Source organism: Pelodiscus sinensis, chromosome 4, assembly GCF_049634645.1.
Source record: "Pelodiscus sinensis isolate JC-2024 chromosome 4, ASM4963464v1, whole genome shotgun sequence".
Taxonomy (NCBI): domain Eukaryota; kingdom Metazoa; phylum Chordata; order Testudines; family Trionychidae; genus Pelodiscus; species Pelodiscus sinensis.
This window is the reverse complement of record NC_134714.1, coordinates 46,067,587-46,094,463: the sequence shown is the minus strand read 5'-3', so window position 1 is coordinate 46,094,463 and position 26,877 is coordinate 46,067,587. Positions and strand designations below refer to the sequence as shown.

At 46.0% G+C, this 26,877-nt stretch overlaps 1 protein-coding gene across 8 annotated transcripts in view; it reads left to right on the top strand.

Annotated features, from left to right (window-relative positions):
* The window catches only part of TTC6 (tetratricopeptide repeat domain 6), a 184,237-nt gene that overhangs the window by 141,183 nt on the left and 16,177 nt on the right, over positions 1 to 26,877 (top strand). For all 8 annotated transcript variants that reach the window (XM_075926900.1, XM_075926899.1, XM_075926901.1 and 5 more), the window contains 5 exons: positions 17,658 to 17,731; positions 21,916 to 22,126; positions 23,292 to 23,444; positions 23,662 to 23,832; positions 25,719 to 25,944. In XM_075926900.1, coding sequence (XP_075783015.1) covers positions 17,658 to 17,731; positions 21,916 to 22,126; positions 23,292 to 23,444; positions 23,662 to 23,832; positions 25,719 to 25,944 — 835 coding nt within the window. The remainder of the gene's footprint in view (positions 1 to 17,657; positions 17,732 to 21,915; positions 22,127 to 23,291; positions 23,445 to 23,661; positions 23,833 to 25,718; positions 25,945 to 26,877) is intronic.

The following is a 26,877-nucleotide window of genomic DNA, read 5'->3' as shown; positions in this document are numbered from 1 at the left end:
CATGAGTCTCTGGAACGTGGCTGCGGCTCCGTGCAGACCAAACAGCATATTTCTAAATTGATACAGCCCAAAGGGGGTGGCAAAGGCTGTTTTTGCCTGCGCTTCGGGGGACAACGGAATCTGCCAATACCCCTTCGTAAGATCCAGAGTCGATAAGTAAGTCGCTCTCCCGAGACAGCCCAACAACTCGTCTATGCGCGGCATGGGGTTGGCATCAAAACGGGAAATAGCATTCACCTTTCGAAAGTCTATACAGAATCTCATGGACCCATCTGTTTTTGGCACCAGTACAGTGGGGCTCTGCCATTCACTATGGGACTCACGTATTACCCCCCACTCCAGCATGGATTGGAGTTCCTCTTTCACCGTGTCCCACAGCTTCCTGGGGAGGGGGGCGTATGCTGTCTCTTACTATCTTTCCCAGCTCGGTCTTTATCTTGTGGTGTATCAAGTTGGTCTGTCCAGGTCGATTCGTCAACACTTGTTGGAATCGTTCAAGGGTGCGGTATAATTGTTCTCGTTTCGGATTCGGGAGCTCCTCCCCAATCCGTATCCCCTCTAATTTTACCTCGGGCTCCCCCCATGGCCCAAATTCTATGTCAGTCGTCCGGGGGTCAATTAAGAGGGCCTCCCGCTGGTTCCATTTCTTTAGTAAATTTACATGGTAAATTTGAGTTTCTCGTCGGTTTCCGTTCACTCGCACCTCGTAATCGACTGGCCCCACTTTCCTCACCACCTGGAAGGGTCCCTGCCAATGGGCTAATAGCTTGGAATCCCCACTCGGAAGTAATAGGAGGACTTGATAGCCCGGTTCGAACTCTCTTACTTGGGCCCTCCTGTCATAGTAAGCCCTCTGCCCTTCCTGTGCTTTCCGCAGGTTCCCTTGGGCCCAGTCCGCCAAGTCATGCAGGTTCTTCTGCAGTTTCTCTACATATTGGGCGGCTCCCAGGGCTGGGGATACTGTCGCTTCCCACCCTTCTTTTACTAGGTTTAGGATCCCCCGAGGCCATCGTCCATATAGTAATTCGAAGGGGGAATACCCCAGGGATGCTTGTGGTACCTTTCGTATGGCGAACATCAAGCCAGCAGCAGCTTGTCCCAGTCACGAGGGTCATCTTGAGCGAACTTTCATAACATTACTTTCAGGGTGCGGTTGAACCGTTCTACGAGTCCGTCTGTTTGGGGGTGATATACTGACATCCGTAGCTTCTTAATCTGTAAAATCCGTCATGACTTTTGAGGTTAAGTTCGTCCCTTGATCGGTTAGTAATTCTTTGGGCAAACCGACCCATGAAAATAACTTTACCAATTCTTCGGCTATCATGGGGGCTGTGGCTTTCTTTAGGGGTGTAAGCAGGGGCTGAACTGCTGCTTGCTGTCAGCCAGCTGAAAGGAGGGGTGGGTGTGCCCACTACAGTTGTTTAGCTCTACAAGGTAATTAACTGTTAACTGTTGACATGTAAACACTGCTCAGGAGAGAATCCAAGGTGTGGCTATGTAAATCCCATTCAGCCAGGGCTGATGGAGGGTCAGTGTTGGAATGGAATGTGGAGAATTGTATATAATTTGGGACTGTTGTGGGGGTCACTAATCATGCTACCCCTAAATGTGGGAACTGTCAAACATGCCACCAGTGCTTGCAGGAGAGACACCACCATCATGGTAAGAGGTCTCGGAAGAACAAGCCTCCCCCCTTCCAGAGTTGAGTGAACAGAGCTGGGGGAAAGGGTTAAAGGACTTGAGTCAGCCTGCTTCACACCTACCAGGTGTGAGCTATAAGACTGGCCCAGCCTGCACCTTTCCCCCAGCTCTGTGACTGGAACACACCACTGAAATGCTAGAGCATTGGGCTGTGCCAGACAGAGAAAAACGAAGATGTTTAGTAGACAGTCTCCGGGGCCCAGCTTTAGATGTGATTCGCACCTTGAAGCTCACTAACCCTGAGGTCAGTGTAAAGGACTGCCTAGAGGCCCTCACTCACACCTTTGGGAGCATGGAGGGTCCTGAAGACAGTTTTTGTAACTTTCTCAATGCTAAGCAGCACCGAGGAGAGAAGCTCTCAGCCTATGTACAGAGGTTGGAGAAGTTGCTGCAGAGAGCTGTCATTAGGGGAGCCGTGACTGCTGAGCAGATGGACCAGACCAGATTGGCTCAAATTGTAAGAGGAACTCCATATTACAGCCCGATTCTACTACACCTCCGGCTAAGAGAACGACTGGAACACCCCCCTGCGTACTCTCAACTGATAAAGGAGGTCAGAGAGGAGGAAGAAAGGCAGGCTACCAGTGGGTTTTGGGAGGCCCAGAGGCCTAAGCCAACCAGCGCTGCACCCCGACAAACAGCCGGTGTGCTCATGGTGAACACCAGAGGAGACATTGCCCAGCAAGTTCAGGTCCTGACAGAACGGATTGCTGAGTTGCAGAGAGCCATTGACCAAGCGCGGATTTGCAGGGATGAGGAACCTCAGGCTGTGTTGATGGATAAGTCAGCGCCTGGAGCTGCCATCCCACCCAGCCAAAAGAGGAGAGGATCATTCTTCTGCTACCGGTGTGGTCAAGATGGGCACAGGGCTGCACATTGCCCAAATGAGGAAAACCCCAGTTTAGTTTATGGAAAGCTGAGAATCAGTCATGAGACGGTCGGGGAACAGGGACCACCCAGGCCCCCAGGATTTGACGGATTCCCCAGAAAAGACCACTCAGCTAGGATCCCTTCAGGACTGATAGGGCCTCGAGCAGAGGTCACTGTAAGGATTGAAGGGGTGGAGTGCAAAGCAGTGCTTGATACCGGATCTCAGGTGACAATTATATTCCAGTCATTCTACCAACAGGTGCTCAGGCACCTGCCTATCCAGCCATTGACTGGCCTTGGCCTGTGTGGTCTCAGCATGAACGAATATCCCTACAAAGGGTATGTCATAGTGCATTTGGAATTCCCTGAGGAGGTGGCAGGGGTAAGAGAAGAGGTGGACACAGTAGCCTTGATATGCCCTGACCCTAAAGGGGTCCCTGATGTGTCAGTACTGATAGGGACCAACTCCAGTCTCTTCAAGGTGCTCGCAGAATACTGCAGACGACGGGCTGGGGACCAATATCTGGATACCCTGATGATCCATACCCTTTGTGCTGAAGCCTATAGGAAGATTGAAGATGCTAAACAGGAGATGTCTGAGCTACCAATGGGTACTCTAAGGTATGCAGGTGCAAACCCTTTAGTAGTGCCTGCAAGGACAGAGCAGGAAGTGCTCGTCATGAGCACCTGGCTGAAAGGCAATAAACGAGTGTTCGCCATGGTAGAACAACCAACTGAGGGAGAGCTTCCTGATGGGGTCCTGGTCCCCTGTGGAGTTATAACTTTACCAGCAGCATCCCAGGACACAGTCACAGTACTGATTGCGAATGAAACAAGTCGTGATATTATTGTGAATCAAGGGCAAAAGATAGCAGATCTTTTTGAGACTGAATCGATTGTGAGTCCCCAGTGTGAACCGCACGTTCAGACTATAGATCCATCAAGGTTTGACTTTGGAGATTCACCCTTGGACGAAGAGTGGAAGGATCGCCTGAGGAAGAAGCTCTCTCAAAGACCCAACGTATTCTCACTGCATGAGTGGGATGTGGGGTGTGCCAAAGGGGTTGAGCATAACATCAGACTACATGATCCCCGACCTTTCAGGGAGAGATCTAGAAAAATTGCACTTTCAGAGATGGATGATGTGCGACATCACCTTCAGGAACTGGCTGCAACTGGCATCATTTCCGAGTCCCACAGCCCCTATGCTTCACCCATTGTGGTAGTCCGGAAAAAGAATGGGAAAATTCGGATGTGTATTGACTACCGCACCCTGAACCGCCGTACTGTGGTTGACCAGTACACAATGCCCCGAGTAGAAGATGCATTAGATTGTTTATTGGGAAGCCAGTGGTTCTCAGTATTGGATCTTCGAAGTGGATACTACCAGATCCCCTTGGGAGCAGAGGACAAGGAGAAGACCGCCTTCATCTGCCCATTGGGGTTTTATCAGTTTGAACGCATGCCTCAAGGGATCTCTGGGGCCCCCGCCACATTCCAGCGCCTCATGGAGAAAGTTGTAGGGGATATGAACTTACTGCAAGTCTTGGTCTATTTGGATGATCTGATTGTATTTGGAAGGACCTTGGAAGAGCATGAAGAGAGACTTCTTAAAGTACTTGACAGGTTGGAGGCCCATGGGCTGAAACTTTCCATTGATAAGTGTCAATTCTGCCGAACATCAGTGAAGTATGTTGGTCATATTGTGTCCCAAGAAGGTGTGAGTACCGATCCGGATAAAGTAGAAGCACTCACTACCTGGCCGCGCCCCAGAAACTACAGAGAGCTTAAGACTTTCCTTGGGTTTAGTGGCTACTATCGGAGGTTCGTGAAGAATTATGCCACCATTGTAAAGCCTCTGAATGATCTTACCAGGGGATACCCGGCCATCAAGAGGAAAGCTAAGACCAAGAATAAGGGGAGACCCCCACGACCTCCCGATCCAAGACAATATGGCCCTCTAGAGCCTTTTGGACCACGATGGGAGGAGGGATGTGAAAGGGCTTTCCGAGAGATCATTAGCTGTCTAACTCATGCTCCAGTCTTAGTTTTTGCTGACCCAAACAAGCCATTCCTCCTACATACAGACGCCAGTTTGGATGGTTTGGGAGCAGTCTTGTACCAAGATGTGAACGGCAACCGTAAACCTGTGGCCTTTGCCAGCCGAGGGCTGTCTGACAGTGAAAGTCGTTACCCCATCCACAAGTTGGAGTTCCTGGCCTTGAAGTGGGCCATCACTGAGAAATTTCGGGACTATTTGTACGGTGCTAATTTCCAGGTATGGACAGACAACAACCCACTGACTTATGTACTGACAAGTGCTAAGCTGGATGCTACTGGACAACGATGGGTGGCCGCCCTGGCCAGCTATGAGTTCAGCATACAGTACCGATCAGGGAGAAACAATGTAGATGCAGATGCGTTGTCTCGGCGTCCACAGCCAACAGAAATTGGTGAGATTCCTGTAGACGGAGTGAGAGCTATCTGCAACGGTAGTTATCAGAAATCCAAGGCACATGAGAGTCCTCATGGGTGTGTTGCAGAAGCACTGGGCCTACCCCCTGAGAGTGTACCCTCTGTCTCCGTGAACTACATTATGTTGGACCAGTCCCCCTTGCCCAGGCTCAATGCTTCTGACTGGCAGAGAGCACAGCTGCAAGATGTCGACATCCGTAACACACTACTTGCAAAAAGAGAAGGGAAAAGCCCTAGTGCAGTTGCCACATCCACCCCTGAGGGTAAGCTACTGTTGCGGGAGTGGTGCAAACTGGAACTAATACAGGGGGTGCTGCACCGGATCACCGTAGATCCTTTGCAAAATCGACGAACGCAACTAGTGCTACCAAAAGAGTACAGAGCCTTGGCCATGAGAGCCCTGCATGATGATTTTGGGCATTTGGGAATGGAGAAAACCCTGGAACTTATCCGTAGTAGGTTTTACTGGCCCCGAATGGCTGAAGATGTCCGAAAAAAATGTGAGACCTGCGCCCGATGTGTTCATAGGAAAACTCTGCCTATCAGAGCTGCTTATCTGGAGAATATCACCACCAGCAGGCCTTTGGAGCTGGTGTGTATTGATTTCTTGTCTTTAGAAGTGGACAGGAAAAATATGGGGAACATTTTAGTAGTGACTGACCATTATACCCGATATGCACAGGCATATCCCACACGTGACCAGCGAGCCACTACTGTGGCACGAGTTTTGTGGGAAAGATATTTTTCAGTGTATGGTCTCCCAACTCGGATACATTCTGACCAGGGGAGGGACTTTGAGAGTCACCTCTTGAAGGAGGTGCTACAATTGTCCGGAGTTAAGAAGTCCAGAACAACACCTTACCACCCCCAAGGTGACCCTCAGCCTGAGCGGTTCAATCGGACTCTACTAAATATGCTGGGGACTTTACGCCCAGACCAGAAAGCATCCTGGAGCCAGCATGTCGCATTTTTGGTGCATGCCTACAATGCTACAAGAAATGATGCTATAGGGGTCACCCCATTCTTCATGATGTTTGGACGAGAGCCGATGCTGCCTATAGACATATGCTTTGGAGTATCAGGAGATGGCGAGAGTTATGAGACACACTTGCAATATGTCTCCCGATTACGAGAAAAACTGCAGAATGCCTATCGCTTGGCTACTGCAGCTGCCCGGAAAAATGCAGACCGTAATAAACACCGATATGATGCGCGAGTGCGCCCACAAGAGCTCCAACCTGGGGACAGAGTTCTGCTACGAAATATGGGTATTGCTGGCAAACACAAGATTGCCGACAGATGGAAGGCAATGCCTTACCGGGTGGTGGAAAAACTTAGAGATCTACCGGTCTACAAGATTAAACCAGAAACTGGGCCAGGGCAAGTAAAAACAGTACATCGGAACCTTCTGCTGCCTGTGGGAGAATTGGTAGGCGCTCCTTACGAAATGGACCATGACATGGGGCCTCAGCGAAAAAAGAAGTGTCCGGCCAAGTCAACCACCCATCATGTGTGGTGAGTCCTGTGAAGCTAATCTCCCTCTACCCAGCACCTTTGAGAGTGAATCTGAAGAGGAAGATGATCCCATTGAGTATACTGGGATGCAGACCAGATTCCGGACTCCATCAATGAGACATGGAGAGAGCTCCACTTCTTTGGCTCTGAATCCTATGGCTGAGGCATTTAGGCCTGTGGAAGGAGGTTCGGTGTCCTCACCTAGACAAACCTCGGAGGATGAGTTTGTCCCATCTACATCTTCAGAACTTCTGGGAGAGGAACAGGCTTGTGATGACACACCTGTGTCAGTGGACAGAGAGTATGTTCCAGGGGAAGGTGTCCCCAGTGCCCTGGACATCCCAGCATCTCAACAAGAGGTGCAACGGCATGTATCTGAAGAGAGGGTACCTACACATAACCCCTTGTCAGCCCTACCCCCAGAAGAAGTCCCCACAGTTCCTGCTGTGCCTGTGCTCGATAGGCGTGATAGGGTTGTAAAACCAGTGAACAGGCTAACTTACAATGCACCAGGAGTGGTTAGTGAGGATGTGATACACCTGGCACACAGGCTGGTAGAGGCCATAGTGGGGTTCCTTAGACCCTTTGAAGAGAACTCACGTTGCTGGTATAATCAGGAACATATTTTGCCGGGACGGCAAATTTTTGACTGGGGGGAGGATGTAAGCAGGGGCTGAACTGCTGCTTGCTGTCAGCCAGCTGAAAGGAGGGGTGGGTGTGCCCACTACAGTTGTTTAGCTCTACAAGGTAATTAACTGTTAACTGTTGACATGTAAACACTGCTCAGGAGAGAATCCAAGGTGTGGCTATGTAAATCCCATTCAGCCAGGGCTGATGGAGGGTCAGTGTTGGAATGGAATGTGGAGAATTGTATATAATTTGGGACTGTTGTGGGGGTCACTAATCATGCTACCCCTAAATGTGGGAACTGTCAAACATGCCACCAGTGCTTGCAGGAGAGACACCACCATCATGGTAAGAGGTCTCGGAAGAACAAGCCTCCCCCCTTCCAGAGTTGAGTGAACAGAGCTGGGGGAAAGGGTTAAAGGACTTGAGTCAGCCTGCTTCACACCTACCAGGTGTGAGCTATAAGACTGGCCCAGCCTGCACCTTTCCCCCTTTGTTATAAGGACAGACCTAAAGCAGACTCCCTGAGGAGTCTTTTTGTTTGCTAGTCCAGTGAAAGCTGGATTCATTTGAGAGCTGAAATCACTGGTTTGGCTGAGAGTTGAAATCACTAAGCTGAAATCACTGGTTTGGCTGAGAGCCAGACCTACTGCAGCCAGTAGAGTGGCAGCAGGCGAGGAGCGGCGACTAGCGGTGTGGCGTGGTGCGGCAGCAGGCGAAGAGCAGCCATCCGTGACGTGGAGCGGCGGCAGGTGAGGAGCGGCCATTAGCGGCGTGGCGTGGAGCAGTGGCAGGCGAGGAGCGGCCATTAGCGGCGTGGCATGGAGCGGCGGCAGGCGAGGGGCGGCCATTAGCGGCGTGGCGTGGAGCGGCGGCAGGCGAGGAGCGGCCATTAGCGGCGTGGCATGGAGCGGCGGCAGGCGAGGAGCGGCCATTAGCGGCGTGGCATGGAGCGGCGGCAGGCGAGGAGCGGCGACCAGTGGCGTGGCGTGGAGCGGCAGCAGGCGAGAAGCGGCGACAGGTGCCCAGCGGAGCGTCCAGAGGTGTGGGACGAGACAGCTGGTGAAGCGTAGCAGAGTTTCGTATAAGGTGCCCCCTATCTATCTCCCCACCCCCATTTCTACCCAGGTTGGGAGGTGAAACCCTGTGGGTGAACTTTGGGACTCTGGGTGGCACAGAGACTTTTGGGGAGTCGGTGGACTTCGGGCGAATCTTGGCCGGGGTGGGGGCTCATGTTTGGGTTATGAACTCTGTTTGTGGTGTTTTCTCCAAGCTAATGCCGTATGAATTCTTCCTCTGTTTCATTAAATGTTCTTTCCCTACACTCAGACTCAGTGCTTGCGAGTGGGGAAGCATTGCCTCTGAGAGGCACCCAGGGGTGCGTGAATTTCCCAGATCACTGGGTGGGGGCTCGAGCCGGTTCTTTGTGAGATTGACCCCAAGATATTGAACCCAGCCCTGGTTCCTGCCAGGCCTAACCGGCAGAAGGGCTACAGGGGGATGGCCTCAGGGCAGCGCGTCGCATAGTCCACGATGACTAAGACATAGCTGTGACCGCGCCCTGATTTCTCGAGGGGTCCCACCAAATCTAGAGCTACTCGCTCAAACGGGGTTCTGACGATGGGAAGGGGAACCAAAGGAGCTGGTAGCATCCTGGTCATGGAAGTTTTCTGGCACTTGGGACAGGAGGTGCAGAAGTTTTTAATTTCCTGATACACCCCAGGCCAATAGAACCGTTGCAGCACCTTCTGTTGGGTTTTTTCAGTTCCTAAGTGTCTGGCCCATGGGTGGTCATGGGCTAACTCCAAAACCTTCCACCGATAGGGCCGAGGGACCAACAGCTGACATCTCTCCTCCCCGGAAAGATCTCCTTGTAACACCCGATATAAGCGATCGTCCCTTACCTCAAACCGAGGTTCCGAGGTCCAGTTCAGCGGGCCCTCCCCTCGGTTTCCTCCTGCTCCTTGTATTTGGTCCCAGGCCGCCCTCAGGGTGGGTCTTCTCGTTGTAGGGTGAGGAAATCTCCTTCATCTATCCCCAGGCGGGTGAACGCCGGCGGCCCGTCTTGCTCGGGTTCTGTGGCTGGAGGTTCCCCTCTGTCCTCCTCCCCCTGTGCTACCAACGTCCCCAATTTGGGTTCCTCGGCCTTCCTCGCAGTGCGAGCCCCTCCCCACTGTCCTAGTAGCCTTCTTAGACCTGGCCAGTCCCGCCCCAACAGAACGGGATACGCCAATTTAGGGCCCACTGCTACTATGCACTCCTCTTCGAGCTCCCCATCTCCTATCCTTATTCGCGTTGTGGGGTAGGAATGTATGTCCCCGTGGACACACCGCAGGGGCACCGGGGGGCCTCTTGCCCGGGCTGGGTATATAAGGTCCTTCCGGACGATTGTCTGCCCGCATCCAGGGTCTAATATCGCCTCTACCTGTCTCCCGTTAACCCACAGTATCTTCATTACCTGCGCGCGGCTCGTTTCTCCTTGGCCTGCGCCTCCGCCTCGCCTCTGTCCGAAGGTGCAATCCATAAGATGGCAATCCTTCTTATAGTGCCCCTCCTGGCCGCACTGGTAGCAGGCCCCTTTCTGGGTCCCTTCCTGAAGGGAGGTTCCCGGCCCCATTTCTGTTTCACGTCCAATACCAGCCTCGCTTGTTGGCCTGCTCCATCGAGGTGCCAATCTCCACTCCGGGAGGAGTCCTAGGGGGGCTTTCCGCCCTTCCCCACCACGTGGTAGGCCCGCGAGTTTCGGAGTGGCGACTTCACCCTTCTTGGAATCCTTCTGGGTCCCGGACGCCCCCTTCCCTTCCACTCCTTCAGCGGCCAAGAAGTGTTCCATGAGTGTTACAGCTTCTTTGAGGGTCTCCGGTAAGTGTCGTCGTACCCATTGCTGGCCTTCGACGGGGAGAATCCGCACGTACTGCTCCAACATGACTAGATCGGCCACTTGGACCCCCATCTTGTTTTCAGGCTCGAGCCACCTCATTCCAGCTTCCTTCACGCGCTGAGCTACTGCCCACGGTTGCTCTTGTGGATTGTACCGAGCTTCTCGGAATCGACGGCGGTGGGTTTCTGGGGTGACCCCTAGTTGGTCAAGGATTGCTTCCTTGACCTTGTAATAGCAGAGCGCATCACGAGCCGACATCCCCCGGTATGCGAGTTGGGCTGAACCCGATAAATAGGGAGCCAGGAGGGTAGCCCAGTGCTCCTGGGGCCATTTCGCCATCGTGGCCACCCTTTTAAAGGTAATCAGGAATGCCTCTGGGTCGTCCTCTGGCCCGAGCTTAGTTAGTCATATGGGTAATTGTGACTCAACCCCTTCTCTGTCTCCGTGGCTCCCGGTTCCACCGGCTATCATCCCGGTCGGAACTCCTTTCAGTTCCCATAGCATTTGATCCTGGCATTCTTGGAACTGGGTGAGACTCTGTTGCAGCGCCTGAGTCTGCTGTTGCTGCTGCAGCTTTTGGTTCTCCACCAGCCACTCCAAGATCTTATTTACTTCCATCTTCTCCTACCAATCAGTAACACATTAATTTCACCTAATACATTCGGGGTCCCAGTTTCGGGGTCCAGTTATCCGCATTCTCCACCACGTGTAGGGGATCACCAACGTCCGTGCCCTCTATTTCCCAGTTAATGCACCCCTTTAGCTGTACTTGGGGTATTCAGGTTTATTAAACTCTGTCACCTTACAACTCCCGTAACGCGATTGGTCGCCTTTCACCCACTAGGGAAGGGGGTTCGGGCCCGCCCTCGCTCTGAACCCCGACCCAGGGCCCTAAGGTCAGGATGCTAGTCGTTACCCAGCGGAAGGGGTTGAAACCCCTAAACTCCCCCGCTCTTGGGGTCCACGCCCCCGCCCTGGGCCGCTTCTTCCCCAGTCATTGGCTGACACTAGCCCGGGGACCCCAGGTTAGTACTCACCCAGGTTCTCCAGAGTTCTGACCTGTCCTGCTTCCACAGCCAGACTCCGACTCCCCCGGGATCCGTCTTCCTCCCCTTCGGCATGGAGCCCACTTTTAAATTCCCCACCGGACACGGGGGGATGACGCCTCCCCTGATGTCATCACTCCGCTCCGCCCCCAGGCCTCGCACCGGTGACGTCACTGCGGACGTCATCACGGCCGGCCTCCAAGCCCCGTGGACGTGCTCCCCCGCGTCGCTGCTCATCCGGGGCGCCGCCGCTTCCCGCCCGGGGGCTCTCTGCGGCTTCCCGCCCAAGCGCAGCGCAGACCCCGCTTCCCCGTCTCCGCGGAGATACGGGAGTTTTAGGGAGGGGCGGGGCCGCCCTGCCACAGTGATGAATCTGAGGAGCTGTCCTGGATTGAAGTGTCATTAGAGAAGGTTTTAGAACAAATAGAAAAACTCAATGTTAACAAATCACCAGGACCGGATGGCATTCATCTAAAAGTACTCAAATTATCTGTGGTGTGTAACCTATCCTTTAAATTGGCTTCCATACCTAATGACTGGAAGGTAGCTAACATGACACCAATATTTAAAAAGGGCTCTAGAGGCAATCCTGGCAATTACAAACCAGTAAGTCTAACTTCAGTACCGGGCAAATTAGTCGAAACAATAGTAAAGAATAAAATTGTCAGGCACGTAGAAGAACATAATTTGTTGGACAAAAGTCAACATGGTTTCTGAAAAGGGAAATCATGTCTTATTAATCTATTAGGGTATGTTTACACTACCACCCTAGTTCAAACTAGGGTGGTTAATTTAGTCAATCGAAGTTGCAAATGAAGCCCGGGATTTAAATATCCCGGGCTTCATTTGCATCTTGCCGGGCGCCGCCATTTTTAAATCCCCAGTAGTTTGGACTCCGTGCCCGCAGCTACACGCGGCACAGAGTAGGTAGTTTGAATTAGGCTTTCTAATTCGAACTACCGTTACTCCTTGTGGACATCCTGTTTTGTAATAAGCCATAAATCTGGAGTCTTTATTAAGAATGTGACTTTTAATGTCCAGAAAAGTTCTGAATTTAAGCACACAAGCTTATCTTTTGAAGTTGTTGTGCAGGTTTCCTTTGAGAATGAAGACTGCTAAATCAGATATAGAAGTGATGGTTTGATGAAAATTGTTTACCCACTGATGATATGATTATTTTATCATTTTTCTATGTGAGTTCATTTGACAACATAGCCATTATCTGGTTTCACCCAGATAGTTCTTGTTTAGTGAACTGCATGAAGTACACCACATGAGATAGGCATTTGTAGGACCTGGGCATCTGGGAAGGTGTGTTGTGGAAAGTATAAATCATTGTAGCAGTGGAGATATGGCTCCATGTGTAAGGGGACTGTTACCCCTTACTAAAACTCTGTGGGAGTTTTTTGGTTTACCAGCTTCAGAAGGGGAAGGGTTCATGAGACTGACAGACCCCAGAGACAATGGAAAGCAGTCAACACTCCAGCTCAGCCTGACTGACAGGTTGTAAGTGGGGATTGTTCTGGCTCTCTCTCTGAGCAAACAGGGAGCTGAAAGAGCAGAGCGAGCTGTGTGCAGGAGAGGTCCTGCAAAGACAGAGAGCTGAAAGAGGAGTACAAGAAGAAGTCCTGCAGCGACAGAACCAGACACAGACAGGCCAAGCAGTGCAGACCCTGTGTTGAGCAGCAGACTGGCAGTGCTCAGAAAGCCAAAAGGAACAGAGAAGCAACACAAGGAGCTGGAACAGCCAAGCAGCACAGCCTGCAGCTGGATGTGGTGAGCTACTGGGACCTGCAAAGTGTGGGGAAAGGCTCTGGACTGGGAGAGGGGTCTGGCCACTTAGAGACTGAGGCTGTGTGGTCACTGCCAGTGCAAGCGTGTCCAGCCTGCAGCCCCTTGCAGCACATCCAGGGCTTCTAAGGAAGAGACTGTGAACTGTCCTTACACTCTGCAGACTGCTGTGTTGATGTCCCTGTGCTACAGAGCAGGGCTGTGTGTTCTCATTTAACCATTCTCATTGTTTCTTATTCTATTCTCTTTAATCAGTTGATGTTTAATAAATTGTATTTGCTTTGAACCTTATGAAGTGATCACTGGGCCAAGAAGGCCTGCAGTGTAAAGAGAGCACCTCGGAGTGGGGACACCCTGACTCCTGCCCCTAGTGACTACAAGGTCAGGGATTAAGCCCCAGGAAACCTGGGCCCAGCCTTGTTGGGGTTTCAAGGGCTCTGCTACTCAGGAGAGTGGAGGGGGAGCCCTCAGGATCAGGGAGCCGTGGGGTAAAGGAAGTGGGAGCGGGGACTCAGATCCTTTCGCTGGTTCATTTCACCGGGGTGTATAGAAGCCAGGAAAGTTCCCCACAAGAGCGGGACCATTCCCCCGCTTACACATGTATTGTGGCAGGGTATGATGACATTTTGAGTTGAGCTATTTTGGTCGGTGAGAAGCTTACTTCTTTTGATGGATTTGGTTTAATGGCAGAAGAGACTTCAGGGATATGGACCCCATAGAGTATGGGGCTGTAATTACTTAATGATACCCTATATGAGTGCCAGTGTGGGCAGGTAGTTGACAATTAGGGATTTGTGGTTGTGTATTGAGGTGGGTTCTCTTGCAGTGTTTGAATGGCCTGTTCCATGATGCAATCTACTTCTCTGTTGAAGTGTCCTTGTTTAGTGAAGGTGGTTTTAAATATGTTAAAATCTATATCCCAGACACTCTTTTTGGAGCACAGTCTGTAGTATGTGAGTGCTTGGCAGTAGATAAAAGTTCTATGAGTGTGTTTGAGGTGGTTACTAGATCTGTGAAGGTAAGTGTGGTGACTCACCAATGCAGGTAAGCATGTGATCAAAATTAGTAATGTGAGCAGTGTCACTGACCTCATTATAAATGTTTGCATGCTCACAGATAACCATTCAAGAGAGAGGTCTTGGAGTCATTGTGGATAGTTCTCTGAAAACATCCACTCAATGTGCAGTGGCAGTAAAAAAAAAAAAAAAAAAAAAAAAAAAGGAAATGGAATGTAATGGAATGTTAGAAATAATTTAAAAAGGAATAGAGAATAAGACGGAATATCTTATTGCCTCTATATAGAACCATTGTATGCCCACATTTTGAATACTGCATGCAGATGTGGTAACCTCATCTCAAAAAAGATATATTGGCAATGGAAGTGGTTCAGAAAAGGGCAACAAAAATGATTAGGAAATTGGAATGGGTGCCATATGAAGAGAGATTAAAAAGACTGGGATTTTTCAGCTTAGAAAAGAGGAGACTAAGGGGAGATATAATAGAGGTCTATAAAATCATGACAGGTACAGAGAAAGTGAATAAGGAAAAGTTATTTACTTGTTCCCCTAACATAAGAACTAGGGGTCACCAAATAAAATTAATAGGTAGCAGGTTTAAAACAAACAAAAGGAAGTTTTTTGTCATGCAGTGCACAGGTAAACTGTGGAACTCCTTGCCAAAGGATGTTGTGAAGACCAGGACTTTAACAGGCTTCAAAAAAGAACTAGATAAATTCATGGAGGTTAGGTCTTTCAATACTTATTAACTAGAATGGGTAGGAATGGTGTTCCTAGTCTCTGTTTGTCAGGGGCTGAAAATGGATGACAGGAGAGGGATCACTTGGTGATTGCCTATTCTGTTCACTCTCTCTGGCGTATCTAGCTTTGGCCATTGCTGGAAGACAGGATACTGGGCTAGACGGACCTTTGGTCTGACCAGTGTGGCCGTTCTTAAGTTCTTATGTTCATGCTTAGGTGCTTTGGTAGTTTGGTCCAGAGCATCCAGCCCCATTTGGAGCGGGTCTTTGTTTTATAATGGTTTAGTTACACAAGTAAAAAAGAGAGGTTAGTGCTATCATAGTAAGATATTTCTGTTACATGTGTGTACATCTCATTGTAATGTCAGGCTGTGATAGTTTCTTGAATACTAAATCTCTATAGATAGTTTGATATTTATTTTTTACATCTGAGAAGCTAGAAAATACCTTCTGAACTATTTTTCCACTGAGTGCATCTGTACAAGTTTTGTGCAAAGCCAAACTGTTTCTATTGCTATATGTTGATAGGAATTAATATAGACTATATAAAACCTACTTCCCCTTGCAAAGACTTAAACTACTTCCTTATTATAAAATAAAATTTAGGGGTGTTGATTAATCATAATTAACTCGAAAATTAATTCTGATTAAAAAAATAATTGTGATTAATCATTCTGTTAAATAATAAAATACCAGTTGAAAGTTATTAAATACTTTGTATTTTTCTACATTTTCAAATATATTGATTTCAATTATGACAAAATACAAAAAATACGGTGCTCACTTTATATTATTTTTATTACAAATATTTGCACTGTAAAAAATAAACAGAAGAAATAGCATTTTCCAGTTCACCTAATACTGTAATACACTCTGGGTATGTCTACACTACCCTGCTAGTTCGAACTAGCGGGGGTAATGTAGTCATCCGCACTTGCAAATGAAGCCCGGGATTTGAATTTCCCGGGCTTCATTTGCATGAAGCCGGCCAGCGCCATTTTTAAATGCCGGCTAGTTCGGACTCCGTGAGGCGTACAGCTAGTTTGGATTAGAAGCCTAATCCGAACTAGCTAGTCCGTGCTGTGTGTAGCCGCGTGGCATGGAGTCCGAACTAGCTGGCATTTAAAAATGGCGCTGGCCGGATTCATGCAAATGAAGCCCGGGAAATTCAAATCCCGGGCTTCATTTGCAAGTGTGGATGACTATATTACCCCCGCTAGTTCGAACTAGCGGGGTAGCGTAGACATACCCTCTGTCATGATTATGAGGGTAAGCCAGCAGCCTGGGGATTAAGGGGTTAACTACACCTAGCCAGGTGGAGTGACCAGTAGGAATGTAGGTGGGAATTTCAAACTGGGACAAAGGAATTTGGGTTTTTCTTTTCTCCCTTTTGTCTCTGTGAGTGAGTTCTCTGCAGCTACAGAGAGGGACAAGCATGTCTCTCTCTCCAAGACACCATTCTTCATTTTCTGTAAGTATGGTAAAGTTTGGGTAGTTTCGTTGGGCTTTATTGTTTTAAGGGTTGGGTATGGGATCTGAGATCTGGCACTGCTTAAAAGATGTTTTGGCTTTTCTTTGTAACTAAGTTCTAGGCCCATGGAGTTTCTCCATGAGTATATTTTGTTACCTCCCTATCTAGTCATTATGTTACAACAGGAATATTGTTGTAATAATAAAAGTTCTTTCTTTTCTTTTTATTAACCTGGCATTGGTTAATTGTATGCCTTAATTTTTATTTTAGGGATGAGATTTCCCAAATGATCTTTCCCCTGATTTCTTTATCAACATTTGGGTGGTGGCAGCGGAAGTTTTATTCCCAAGATCTAGGTTTTTAAGATTCTGGGGGAAGTTTTATACCAAAGCCTGGTAGATAAGGCGTTGGGGTACACTTGCTGGTCCCCACTTCTGCATTTATCATGCCAGAGTGGGGAAGGAGCCATGACACACTCTCTGTATCATTAAAATTGTATATAATTCTACTTTTGTAGGTTCAAAAAATAGCTTCATTCCATAATAAAATAAAGTAAAACTTTAAAGCCTGCAAAGCTTCTTAGTCCTATTCCTTCTTCAGCCAATCACTCTAACCAACAAGTTTGGCTACAATTTGCAGGAGATAATACTGACTGCTTCTTGTTTACAGCATCACCTGAATGTAAGAGCAAGTGTTCAGAATTTACTTGTTTACAAATACAGTAACAGAAGCGAATGAAGAGGTTAAGTATTTATTACTGATTTTTTTAAAATGAGATTATCAGAAAATAATGTACCATTTATTATGTACATTTAATTGCAATTAAATAGGTGTTTTTATAAAAAATACTGTAAGTAATATTGCACCCAGCGTCATAAGAAATACCCAGATACCAAGGCTGCATCTAGACTGGCAAGTTTTTCCGCAAAAGCAGCCGCTTTTTCAGAAAAACTTGCCAGCTGTCTACACTGGCCGCTTGAATTTGCGCAAGAACACGGACGATCTAATGTAAGATTGTCAGTGTTCTTGCGCAAATACTATGCTGCTCCTGTTCGGGGAAAAAGCCCTCTTGCGCAAATGTATTTGCGCAAGAGGGCCAGTGTAGACAGGTAAAAACTGTTTTGCACAAAAAAGCCCCGATGGCGATCGGGGCTTTTTTGCGCAAAACCGCGTCTCGATTGGCATGGACGCTTTTCCGCAAAAAGTACTTTTGCGGAAAAGCGTCTGTGCCAATCTAGGCACTCTTTTCCGCAAATGCTTTTAATGGAAAAACTTTTCTGTTAAAACCATTTGCGGAAAATCATGCCATTCTAGACGCAGCCCAAATGTATTATCTGATTAGAAATTCTGAACTTTAAGTATGGAATGGAAAACAGTGCATAAACTCTCCAATTTTACAGAAAACAAACTGTGTTCTTGTTTAGGTTTCATCCCCTTGTTGATATAAAATTGATTTGCTAAAGTTACATTATTGCAGTGAAACAAAAACAATACAAACATATATAACTGAATATATTTTTTCAGGACTTTAAAGAGGCTTCCTTGAGTGACCCAAGAAATAGTGAGATTTATCAAGCTATTGGAATCTGCTGTCACAGGTATGATATGTGGTTTGGTATGACATGGATAGAAGAAGTGAAATAAAGGAGGAGTTGGATGATATTCCAGTGTATCTTTTGTTAAAAATCCCACTGAAGACTGAGTAAGAGAAAAGGAAAAAGGCAAGGAAAAAAGTGAGATGAATAGGTATTTTTCAGATTTGCTATTGTTGTCCCAGTCTCATATTAGCTAGCAATAAGATGTTCATAGCAGCAGAGAGGGGAAAAAAAGGCTAAAAACAGAAAAAGTAAAGTTAAGAAGACAACCAAGAGAGGAGAAATATAATGAAAGATGGAGAGGGTGTAGAAGAGAGCCAGTAATACCATCAATGGAGTGAGATTCTTAACCAACCTGCCAATAAGAATCATGGAGATTAAAAAAAAAAAAGTGTGAAGAGAAAGCAATTGTATGATGGGATTACTTTGTGATAGTAGAGGGCAGGACTCAGCAGACCTGGGGCTCACTTCTGGTTTATATATTATGTTCCTAAAAGCTCATGCTTCAGATTTTCAGCAACCCATCTGTGGGGTCAAGAAAGGACTCTCCCTTCTACTCCCAAACCCAATGTATTCCTTTTTCTTTTCTCTCTTTCCTTTGATGCATCAGGGATGGGCACTGCTGGGGATTAGACACTAATCGGGTTGGTCAGGGCTCTGAAGAGGACCAAATTCTTGCTTTCTCAGTTGCTTGGCTAGATAGTTCTTGCTCACATACTCCAGGTCTAATTAATTGCTATATATGGTGTTGGGAAGGAATTTTTCTCCAGGTCAAGTTAGTGATCTAGGTGGCTTTTTATCTTCTGTAGCATTTACGTTAAGGGTGGCCAATAATTTTAGATGTGGGGCCACTTCACAAATTTTTGAAGTGGCCTCAGATGTCTGCAGAAGGTGCAGGGCCAGGACGCTTTCTGTGCTCCCTGACCCAAAGACCCTTATGGTGTGGGGGTGAAGTGAGAATGTGAAGTTTTTACCCTCCATCCGTTCTCAACAGCTGGCAGTTCCCTTTAGGTGCTGCACGCCCTTTGTAGGGTGGGGGAAGGGAGTGAGAGACTTTGTGCGTGCATTCCTTTGTGCCCCATCCTTTGTGCCCCACCCAGTCAGTCAGCTGCATGGAGCCCTGAGCCTCTGACTGGACCAGGCTGATTAATCACCTGTGAAGCTGTGCTGCTTCGCAGCTTACAGGGAACGCTGCTGCGTGCCACACCCCTGCACAGGTAGCAGCCATGTGCTCTAGAGCCCCTTGTGCTTTGTAGCTGCCTGTTATTGAAACAGGCAGCTCCCACTGGCTGATTTCTGGCCAGAAACCAGCTTTGCCCCCTCTGGACTCACAGTTTTTGAAGAAAAACTGCCCCACAGCCGCATTTCTGAGCTGCATGCAGATGGAGCGAGGCAATTGGGGAGCCTGCCTGGGCTCCCCACAGCATCTGCATGCCTAATCCAGTGGCTTGTTGGGCTGGATGCAGCCCGCATGCCATATTTTGCCCAGGCCTGATCCTTTACTAATGAAAAACACATAAGACATCATGTGCTGGCTTTGAACAACAGCTCCAAAACCTTGCTTTAAAATTACTCATATTAGTACAATTGTATTGCCTCAAGGAGTGTCTATATTTCAAATTTTTGGCCCCAGATTTCCATGGTTGTTTACACTGTTTCAGTTCTGGTTTAGCAACAGTGGTAGACCTATTGTAGCCAGGGATCTAGATGGTAACCAATGTTTTAAGTATTGTATTATGTAACTGCCCAGCGCAGGTCTGTTCAACATGGAGCTTCAAAATGTTAGCTGATACCAGAAAACTACACCCTGCCATCAATCGAGCTGAAACTCTAGTGGCACCACTGCAGAATGAATTTTAGGAAATATTTCTTTTAGAGGACAAGAGTTAAGGACAAGGACAATATAATAATTGAAACATCTTTGGTAATCATACAATGAAAAGTTTTCCTGTGTGGCCTGCATTTTTTCCCTTTTACTTTTTCAGTTCTTAGAATTCGGAGAAGCATAATTTTGAAGTAGGCAGCAGTGGTTTCTAGTCATTTTCTTGTGGTTGCTAGGAGGCAACATACCTTAGGCAGCACATGTGACTCATAAACAGTTTGTGCCTCTTGAGACTGGGGCATAGGGTTGCCAGGTGTCTGGTTTTCACACCCTCTGTCTGGTAGAAAAATTCAGAAAATACCGGACATGTGCAATGTCCAGTATTTCCTGGATTTCTGGCTGGGCACTGGATTTCTGGCTGCTCCCTGGCAGGGGCGGGGGAGTGACTGGGATGTGGGGCCTCGATTAGCACTGGGAGCCCTGTGGTCGCATGCAAGAACTGAGTGGGGTGGGGTGGGGGCAGTGGCTGGGACTCCCAGACACTCCCCTGCCCGGCTTCTGCGCACAGCCAGAGGCTCCCAGCACTAATTGCGGCCCCGCCTCCCAGTTGGGAGCCTCTGGTTGCATGCAGAAGCCGGGCGGGGGGAAGTGGCTGGGAGCCACCTGCCCCTACCTGGCTTCTACTAGCAACTAGAGGGAGTGTCTGCCAGGGGCACGGCCTGTTGGACTCTGGCTGCAGCCAGTGGCTGCACCCTCCCCCCCCCCCCCCCCCGCCAGCTCTGCTTCCCGCCTCCCTTCCTCCGGCCACCCCTCCTCACATGCAGCCCCCCTGGTCCCCGATCTGCCCCCAGCTCTGCTTCCCACCCCCCTTCCTCTCAGCCAGCCCTGTAGCCCCCACGAGCCCTACCTCCTGCCCCCTTTCCTCCTGGCCAGCCCCGCAGCCCCTAACCCCCCCGCCACTCCCCTTCCTCCCGGCCAATCTTGCCTCCCTCTCCCTTCCTCCTGGCCAGCCCCGCCTCCCTCCCAGCCGGTCCCTTCCCCGCCCACAATCAAATGTGTCCTGTATTTTGCGGGGGGGTCTACCTGGTAGCCCTAATTGGGGGGCATAATCAAAAGGGGAGGACAGGTAACTGCCCCATGTGTCTCCTCTACCCAGCAACCCCCACTGTCTTGTGCCCAGCTCAGGGCTGCCATCTTCCCAGTTAGGGTTTCCTGTGCAGGGTCGGGGAGGAGCTCTGTCCTTCTGTTATGCCTCCCCCCAAGCACAGTTGGTTGCTCTCCCTGGCAGTCAAGTCTAGGTGGGGAGCAGGATGGAACCATTTTGTACACAGTAGATGCTAGCTACATTAGGTTTTTGACTCTATGCTGTGTGTGGTTTCTTGAGCAGGAGCCTGCCTGAGGCGATACTTCACCTTGCCATGTGTACTGCCTCCCTGGGCCCAGCTACTGGGGACAGTGGCTGAGTGTGCAGAGTAGGGTGTCCTAGTGCCCAGTTTTTGAACATACAAAAAGACACAGCACTTAACCCAGTATAGTTTAGAAATAGATCAAACAGTTCAGATATTTTTAATACTTTGGGAAATTGTACTAGTTTGAGGTAGTGCAGATCAAATATCTGAAAGGCTTTGCATAAAGTGTATTTGAAAGAGAAAAGGTTATCTGAGGAACAAAGAGCCCCTAAATTAAATGGGAGTCTTTAATGGGCATTGGATCAGGATTAAAAACAGGGAGTCAGTTCCAAATTTTGACATGTTAACACGAAGAAGGGAAAGAGATGAAATTTTGAGAAAGATTAATGGAATTGGTGAGAATGAATCTTGGAGGAATAAAAAGAAATAGAAAGAAGGCTTATGTTTAAAGTAAATCCCTTATCTGAAACAGCTAAATCTGTCACAGACTGGATCATAGTGTTTGGTCTGGAAATTGGGCAATGTGAATAGTTTGGCTGGAAATCCAAACACGAACAAAACAAGCCACATTGGAATCTGCTGAATACAAACATTGGGGTGTAATTCTGGTTCCATTGAAGTCAACTGGAGATTTTTCCATTGACTTGATTGGGACAGGATGTCACCATTGTTGTTTACAAGTTCACAGACAAACTCATTGGCAGGTAAATGATCAAGAAAAGTACTGTGCTTGGAGAATTAATCATACTCATTTTTTAACCATTGTCCCTGATACCAAGATTAAAGTACTTTGTCGGGACAGTTTGGAGAAGTGTACACTGCCAATGCTGTGTATTTAGTACATGAAATAAGAACCTAAGTCTCTGGAGCTGTAAATCTGGCACCTATAATTAGAAATTAAAATTACTAATTTTTTAAAATAAAACACTGACCTTTAAATGTATATTTATTTTTAGACTTGAGCAGTTTGAAGAAGCTGTGAATTCATTTACCCAAGGGCTTAAATTAGATCCCTTTTTTCTGGATGCCTATGTTGCAAGAGGAAATTCATACATGGAGTATGGTCATGAAACTGGCAATACTAAAGCACAGAAAGACTTCCTGAAAGCAATGCATCTTAACCCAAAATGTGTAAAAGCCAGAATTTGCTTAGGATACAATTTACAGGTAATATCCTCTGACAGACAGAGGAGCATTTATTTTCATATATAAAATTGTTTAGTCCATACTCCACACAAAGAAATACCATAAAGTATTAGCATATTGTTCAGACAGATAAAATAACTTGTATCCGTGATAGAACCTATTTGGTGTTTCTCTGCTATTTTCCCCGTACTCACTTTCAGTGTTCTTTTCAATTAAAGGCTAGGTGGCAATTTACTTTGAAATTTGTCTGTGTTGCATCTTACTTGATTGGGGGATCGATCATTGAGTATGAAGAGACCTGATCTCCTTAGTTAGCCCAGAGAGAGAGAGTGGTATTGGTAATCATGTCCAGATGCCTTGTATACTATTGTAATAAACTCTCACTAGGCATTAGGTTGCTAAATAAAAAAATACCTAGATATTTTTGGTGAATCTATGTAAAAAGAAAATCTTGTATGTTAAATGAAATCAAAACAAAATGTATTAAGCCCTTCAAACAGGGCTTTTATGTGATGAAATCTGAAAACCATCTAGCTATACACAATCCAGCATTAGCAAAGTCATGTATGAAATGACATATTGGGTATTTTTCTCTTCTCTAATTTCCATGATTTTACAACATTGTTACTGTGCTGTTTTATACCTATTTGTCTAAAAGCTTTTCAACAAAGTTGTGAGTTAATTTCATGCCTGTGTAAATGAAAGACTAATTTTATCAGTCTGCATCAGACTTACTTGGGTAGGCCACATGCAGATTTCCTCACACAACTTTGCCAATATGTTTTAATTCTAATTAATTAATGTTTGCACTGTGCTTTATAAAGTACTGCCTTAAGTGCTGAATACTATCACCAATCTTCACAAGCAGCTCTTCTGCCAGTCAGTTATAGAAGGAAGTCTCTTTCAATAACAGAGTTCTGCTTCTGCTTAATGAATCCAAAAAGTGTGTGACTGTTTCTTAGGAAATCAGATAAGATTGCTAAACTTATTTGTACGTGGTCAAAATTCAAATCCATGTCTTCCAAGTTAGAATGTTAGTGCTCCCGTGAATCAGTAATTTGTGCACAAAAATAACTGAATGTGACCACATGGGACCATGTGATGTGCAGTTTTTCCATATTTTTGAAAATATGTCCACCTCCATGTGGTATACTTAATAATAGTCGTATGCTAAAACTTATTTTAGGCCTTTGGGAAGTTTCAGAAAGCTTGGAATCAGTTTACAGTTGCCATTGATATTGATCCAAAATGCCATGTTGCCTATGATGGACGAGCTGTGGTCTGTCTTCAGATGGGTGATACTTTTGCTGCATTTCAAGATATAAATGCGGCACTAAAGGTAAATGTTGTTTTTCAGTTTATTTATTAATATGTATGTGTCAATATTAGGCCACTGAGTAACACACATCAATGTAAAGAACTTTGTATGAAAAATGGGTTAGATTAGGTGGTGCTTTCTAGTTATATATATATTTCCTTTAAAAGAAAGAGTTGTATTATTAATGTAGAAATGTGGATTTCATTTAAATAAAAATGTGTATATTATAACATTTCAGCTCACTACCAGTGCTCAGCTGCTTACAAACCGGGGTGTCATTAATCAGTTTATGGGTCATTTAAATTGTTCAATGAAAGATTATCAGCAAGCAATTTCCATCAACCCTGGCTATGCTTTAGCCTATTTTAATGCAGCAAATATCTACTTTCATCACAGGCAGTTTGCACAGGTAGGTCTTATGTTCTATTTTCATATTATTCTCAAAACACTTAAGTAAGGAATAATATTAGTGATACAAATTAGTTTCTTGAAACTTTTTTTTTTGCTTACATCTTTTTACCTTTAATCAGTTAGTTGCACTCTGATAAGGTATGATTCCATATACTGTAGATGGGTAATACAAAATAGTACTATATTCTGCTACTGTCACTTTTATCTGATGATCTCAAAGCGTTTCACAAATATTTATGAATCACAACAGGGATTTTACAAATGGAGGTAAAATCTTCAAAAATTCCTAAGTAAATTAGGAACCTAAATCTCACTGATATTCAGTAAGAATTAGGCTTCTAAATCAGCCAAGGGCTTCTGAAATTTTTGCCTGAAGATAAAGGCAAAGAGAAGTCAAACAATTATCATAACTTACACAGTAATTCGGTGACAAATAGAACGTAAATCTCTTGTCTGAAAGGCCTATGCTTTAACTACTAAGCTAGGTTTTCTCCTTGTTGTAATATCCTCAGTCTTGAAACACTCCCTTCTGCAGAAATACTCTAGAGAGAGTCTAAGGTTATCAAACAGTAAAGTTCCCCTTGCATTTTCCTAGTAAGCTCTTTGGGTGCATCTAGACTACATTGCTCCGTCGACGGAGCCATATAAAGTAGTTTACTCGACATAGTCAATGAAGCGGGGATTTAAATAATCCCCGCTTCATTAAAATAAAAATGGCCGCTGTGCCGTGCCGACAATCAGCTGATCCAGCACAGCACGGCAGTCTAGATGCAGCGCGGTCGACAAGGGAAGTCTTTGTCAACCGCTCCGGTATGCCTCGTATGGCTTCCCTTGTCGACCTCGCCGCATCTAGACTGCCACGCTGTGCCGGATCAGCTGATTGTTGGAACAGCATGGTGGCCTTTTTTATTTTGTTGAAGCGGGGATTATTTAAATCCCCGCTTCATTGACTGTCGAGTAAACTACTTTACATGGCTCCGTCGACGGAGCAATGTAGTCTAGATGCATCCTTTGAGGGCAACAACTACCATTTCATACTCTAGGTGCCATTTAACAGGCCTTGATATCCTTTTTTTTTTTTAATCTGGGGTGAAGGCTGCAGAACAGGAGTGGGGCCATGAGGGAAAAGTCAGAGCCAAGGCAGGGTAGATTGAAGGGAAGATGTTGAGCAGGGGACGGGATTTTGGGTCCCAGTTACTAGCCATTGGAAACGTGGCAACTCTAAGTGGGAATGTATTCCTGATTGAAACCTCTGAGTGTTACCAAAATGCTACTAATAAATAATAGGAAGTCATTCTGTTAGGAAAGAGTGGGTGAATATTTCTTTAAGATCTTTGCAAAAGCCTTGCCATTCTTGCATAAATGCTGTGGTTTTCTGCTCTCTTGATTATTAACACAATACAAAATATATACAGCATTTCAGAAATTTACATGGTGCATCATGCCTTCATTTTATATAGTATCATGAGCTTTCATTGTAAAACCCACTTCATCAGATGATAAAGTGTGTTTTGCCCACAAAAGTTCATGATACTGTATATTTTTGTTAGTTTCCAAGGGTGCGTCTGCACAGCACCCTTACCTCAAAATAAGTTATGCAATTTGTGCTATGCAAATTGCATTGCTTATTTCTATCTTATTTCAAAATAGCTTATTTAGAAATTTAGCACTGTCTACACAGTGCCAAATTTCAAAATAAGGTGCTATTCTAAATATCCCTTAACTCTCGTGCAAGGGAATAGTCTCTTAAGACACAGAACAGCTATTCGGTATCTCGAACTATTTCCGCTGTGTAGACATAGCCTAAGGTGCCACAGGACTACTTGCTTTTAAAGTTACAGAATAACAAGGCTGCCCCTCTGATTCATTTTATATATTTCACAGGCCAGTTCCTACTATTCCAAGGCATTACAGCTTGACCCAAGGAATGAATCTGCAGTCCTGAATCGAGCTATTACAAATACATTATTACAAAAGATCGAAGAAGCCAAAGAAGATTTTGAGAAGGCAATTTGTCTCTGCCCTTTCTCTGCAGCAGTGTACTTTAACAGGGCAAACCTTTATAGAACATTAAAGCAGTACGAGCTAGCTGAAAAGGATATTTCAACAGGTACTTTTTGTTCAGGAAACCATCAAGATTGGTGACATAGTTTCAGTTATAAGAACAAATTATTTTGTCTCTATTTCCCAGTTCAGAAAGTATTAGCAACTATTTCCATTTATGCATTTAATATATTTAAGTTATAATTTCTTGACATTAAGATTGAAATGTGAGTTGTAATGAAAATGTCAGATAAAATTAATATTAATATTGTTGTTCTAATGAAAACTAAGTAGTAGAGCTGGGCAATTTATTGGCAAAAAAATCATTTTATGTGCCAAAAATACAGTTTAATATAATTAAGACAAACAGAAACTGTGAATTGGAGTTGAATATGACTAATGATTATGATCAGAAAAAAAACTTTTTTTTAAGTCTAATTGTCCCTTTTCATGGTTTTCAAACTTACAGATTTTTATTTTTTATTTTTAATCAAAGCCTTCTTTTTAATTTAGCTAGATATATTTAAAAATCCCTCCATAATTATTATAACTCAAACAAACCCAAAATGGAAAACAAAAAGCCAAAATATCTGTGGGGATTTGATTGGGGGGCAGTTGTTTTGATTTAAAAAAAATTCTGTTAGGGGTTGACCCAAAATAATCTTTCTGAGTTTAGCCACCAAACCAAAAACAATTCATTTATCTGTTTATTCCTAACTACTGATTAGGAAAAAAAGTGTGCTTATAGAAGCTGAAGATGTAGCAAAAGGAAGATGTAGCAAAAATATGTGTACTCATGCTAGACTTACAGATTCTGAGGCCATCTGTGTGTGCTAAGGGCACATGCAAACAGGGATGTACTTTGCTGGTTTGCACACATAAATGTGGGATTTGTGAAACTTATAATAAAATGAATTTAAAAAAAATCTCCATCTGTAGTAGCTAAAGCAGTAGTGACTAAGTAGGCAATAATGAACATTTCAGTACAATGCAGAACTTT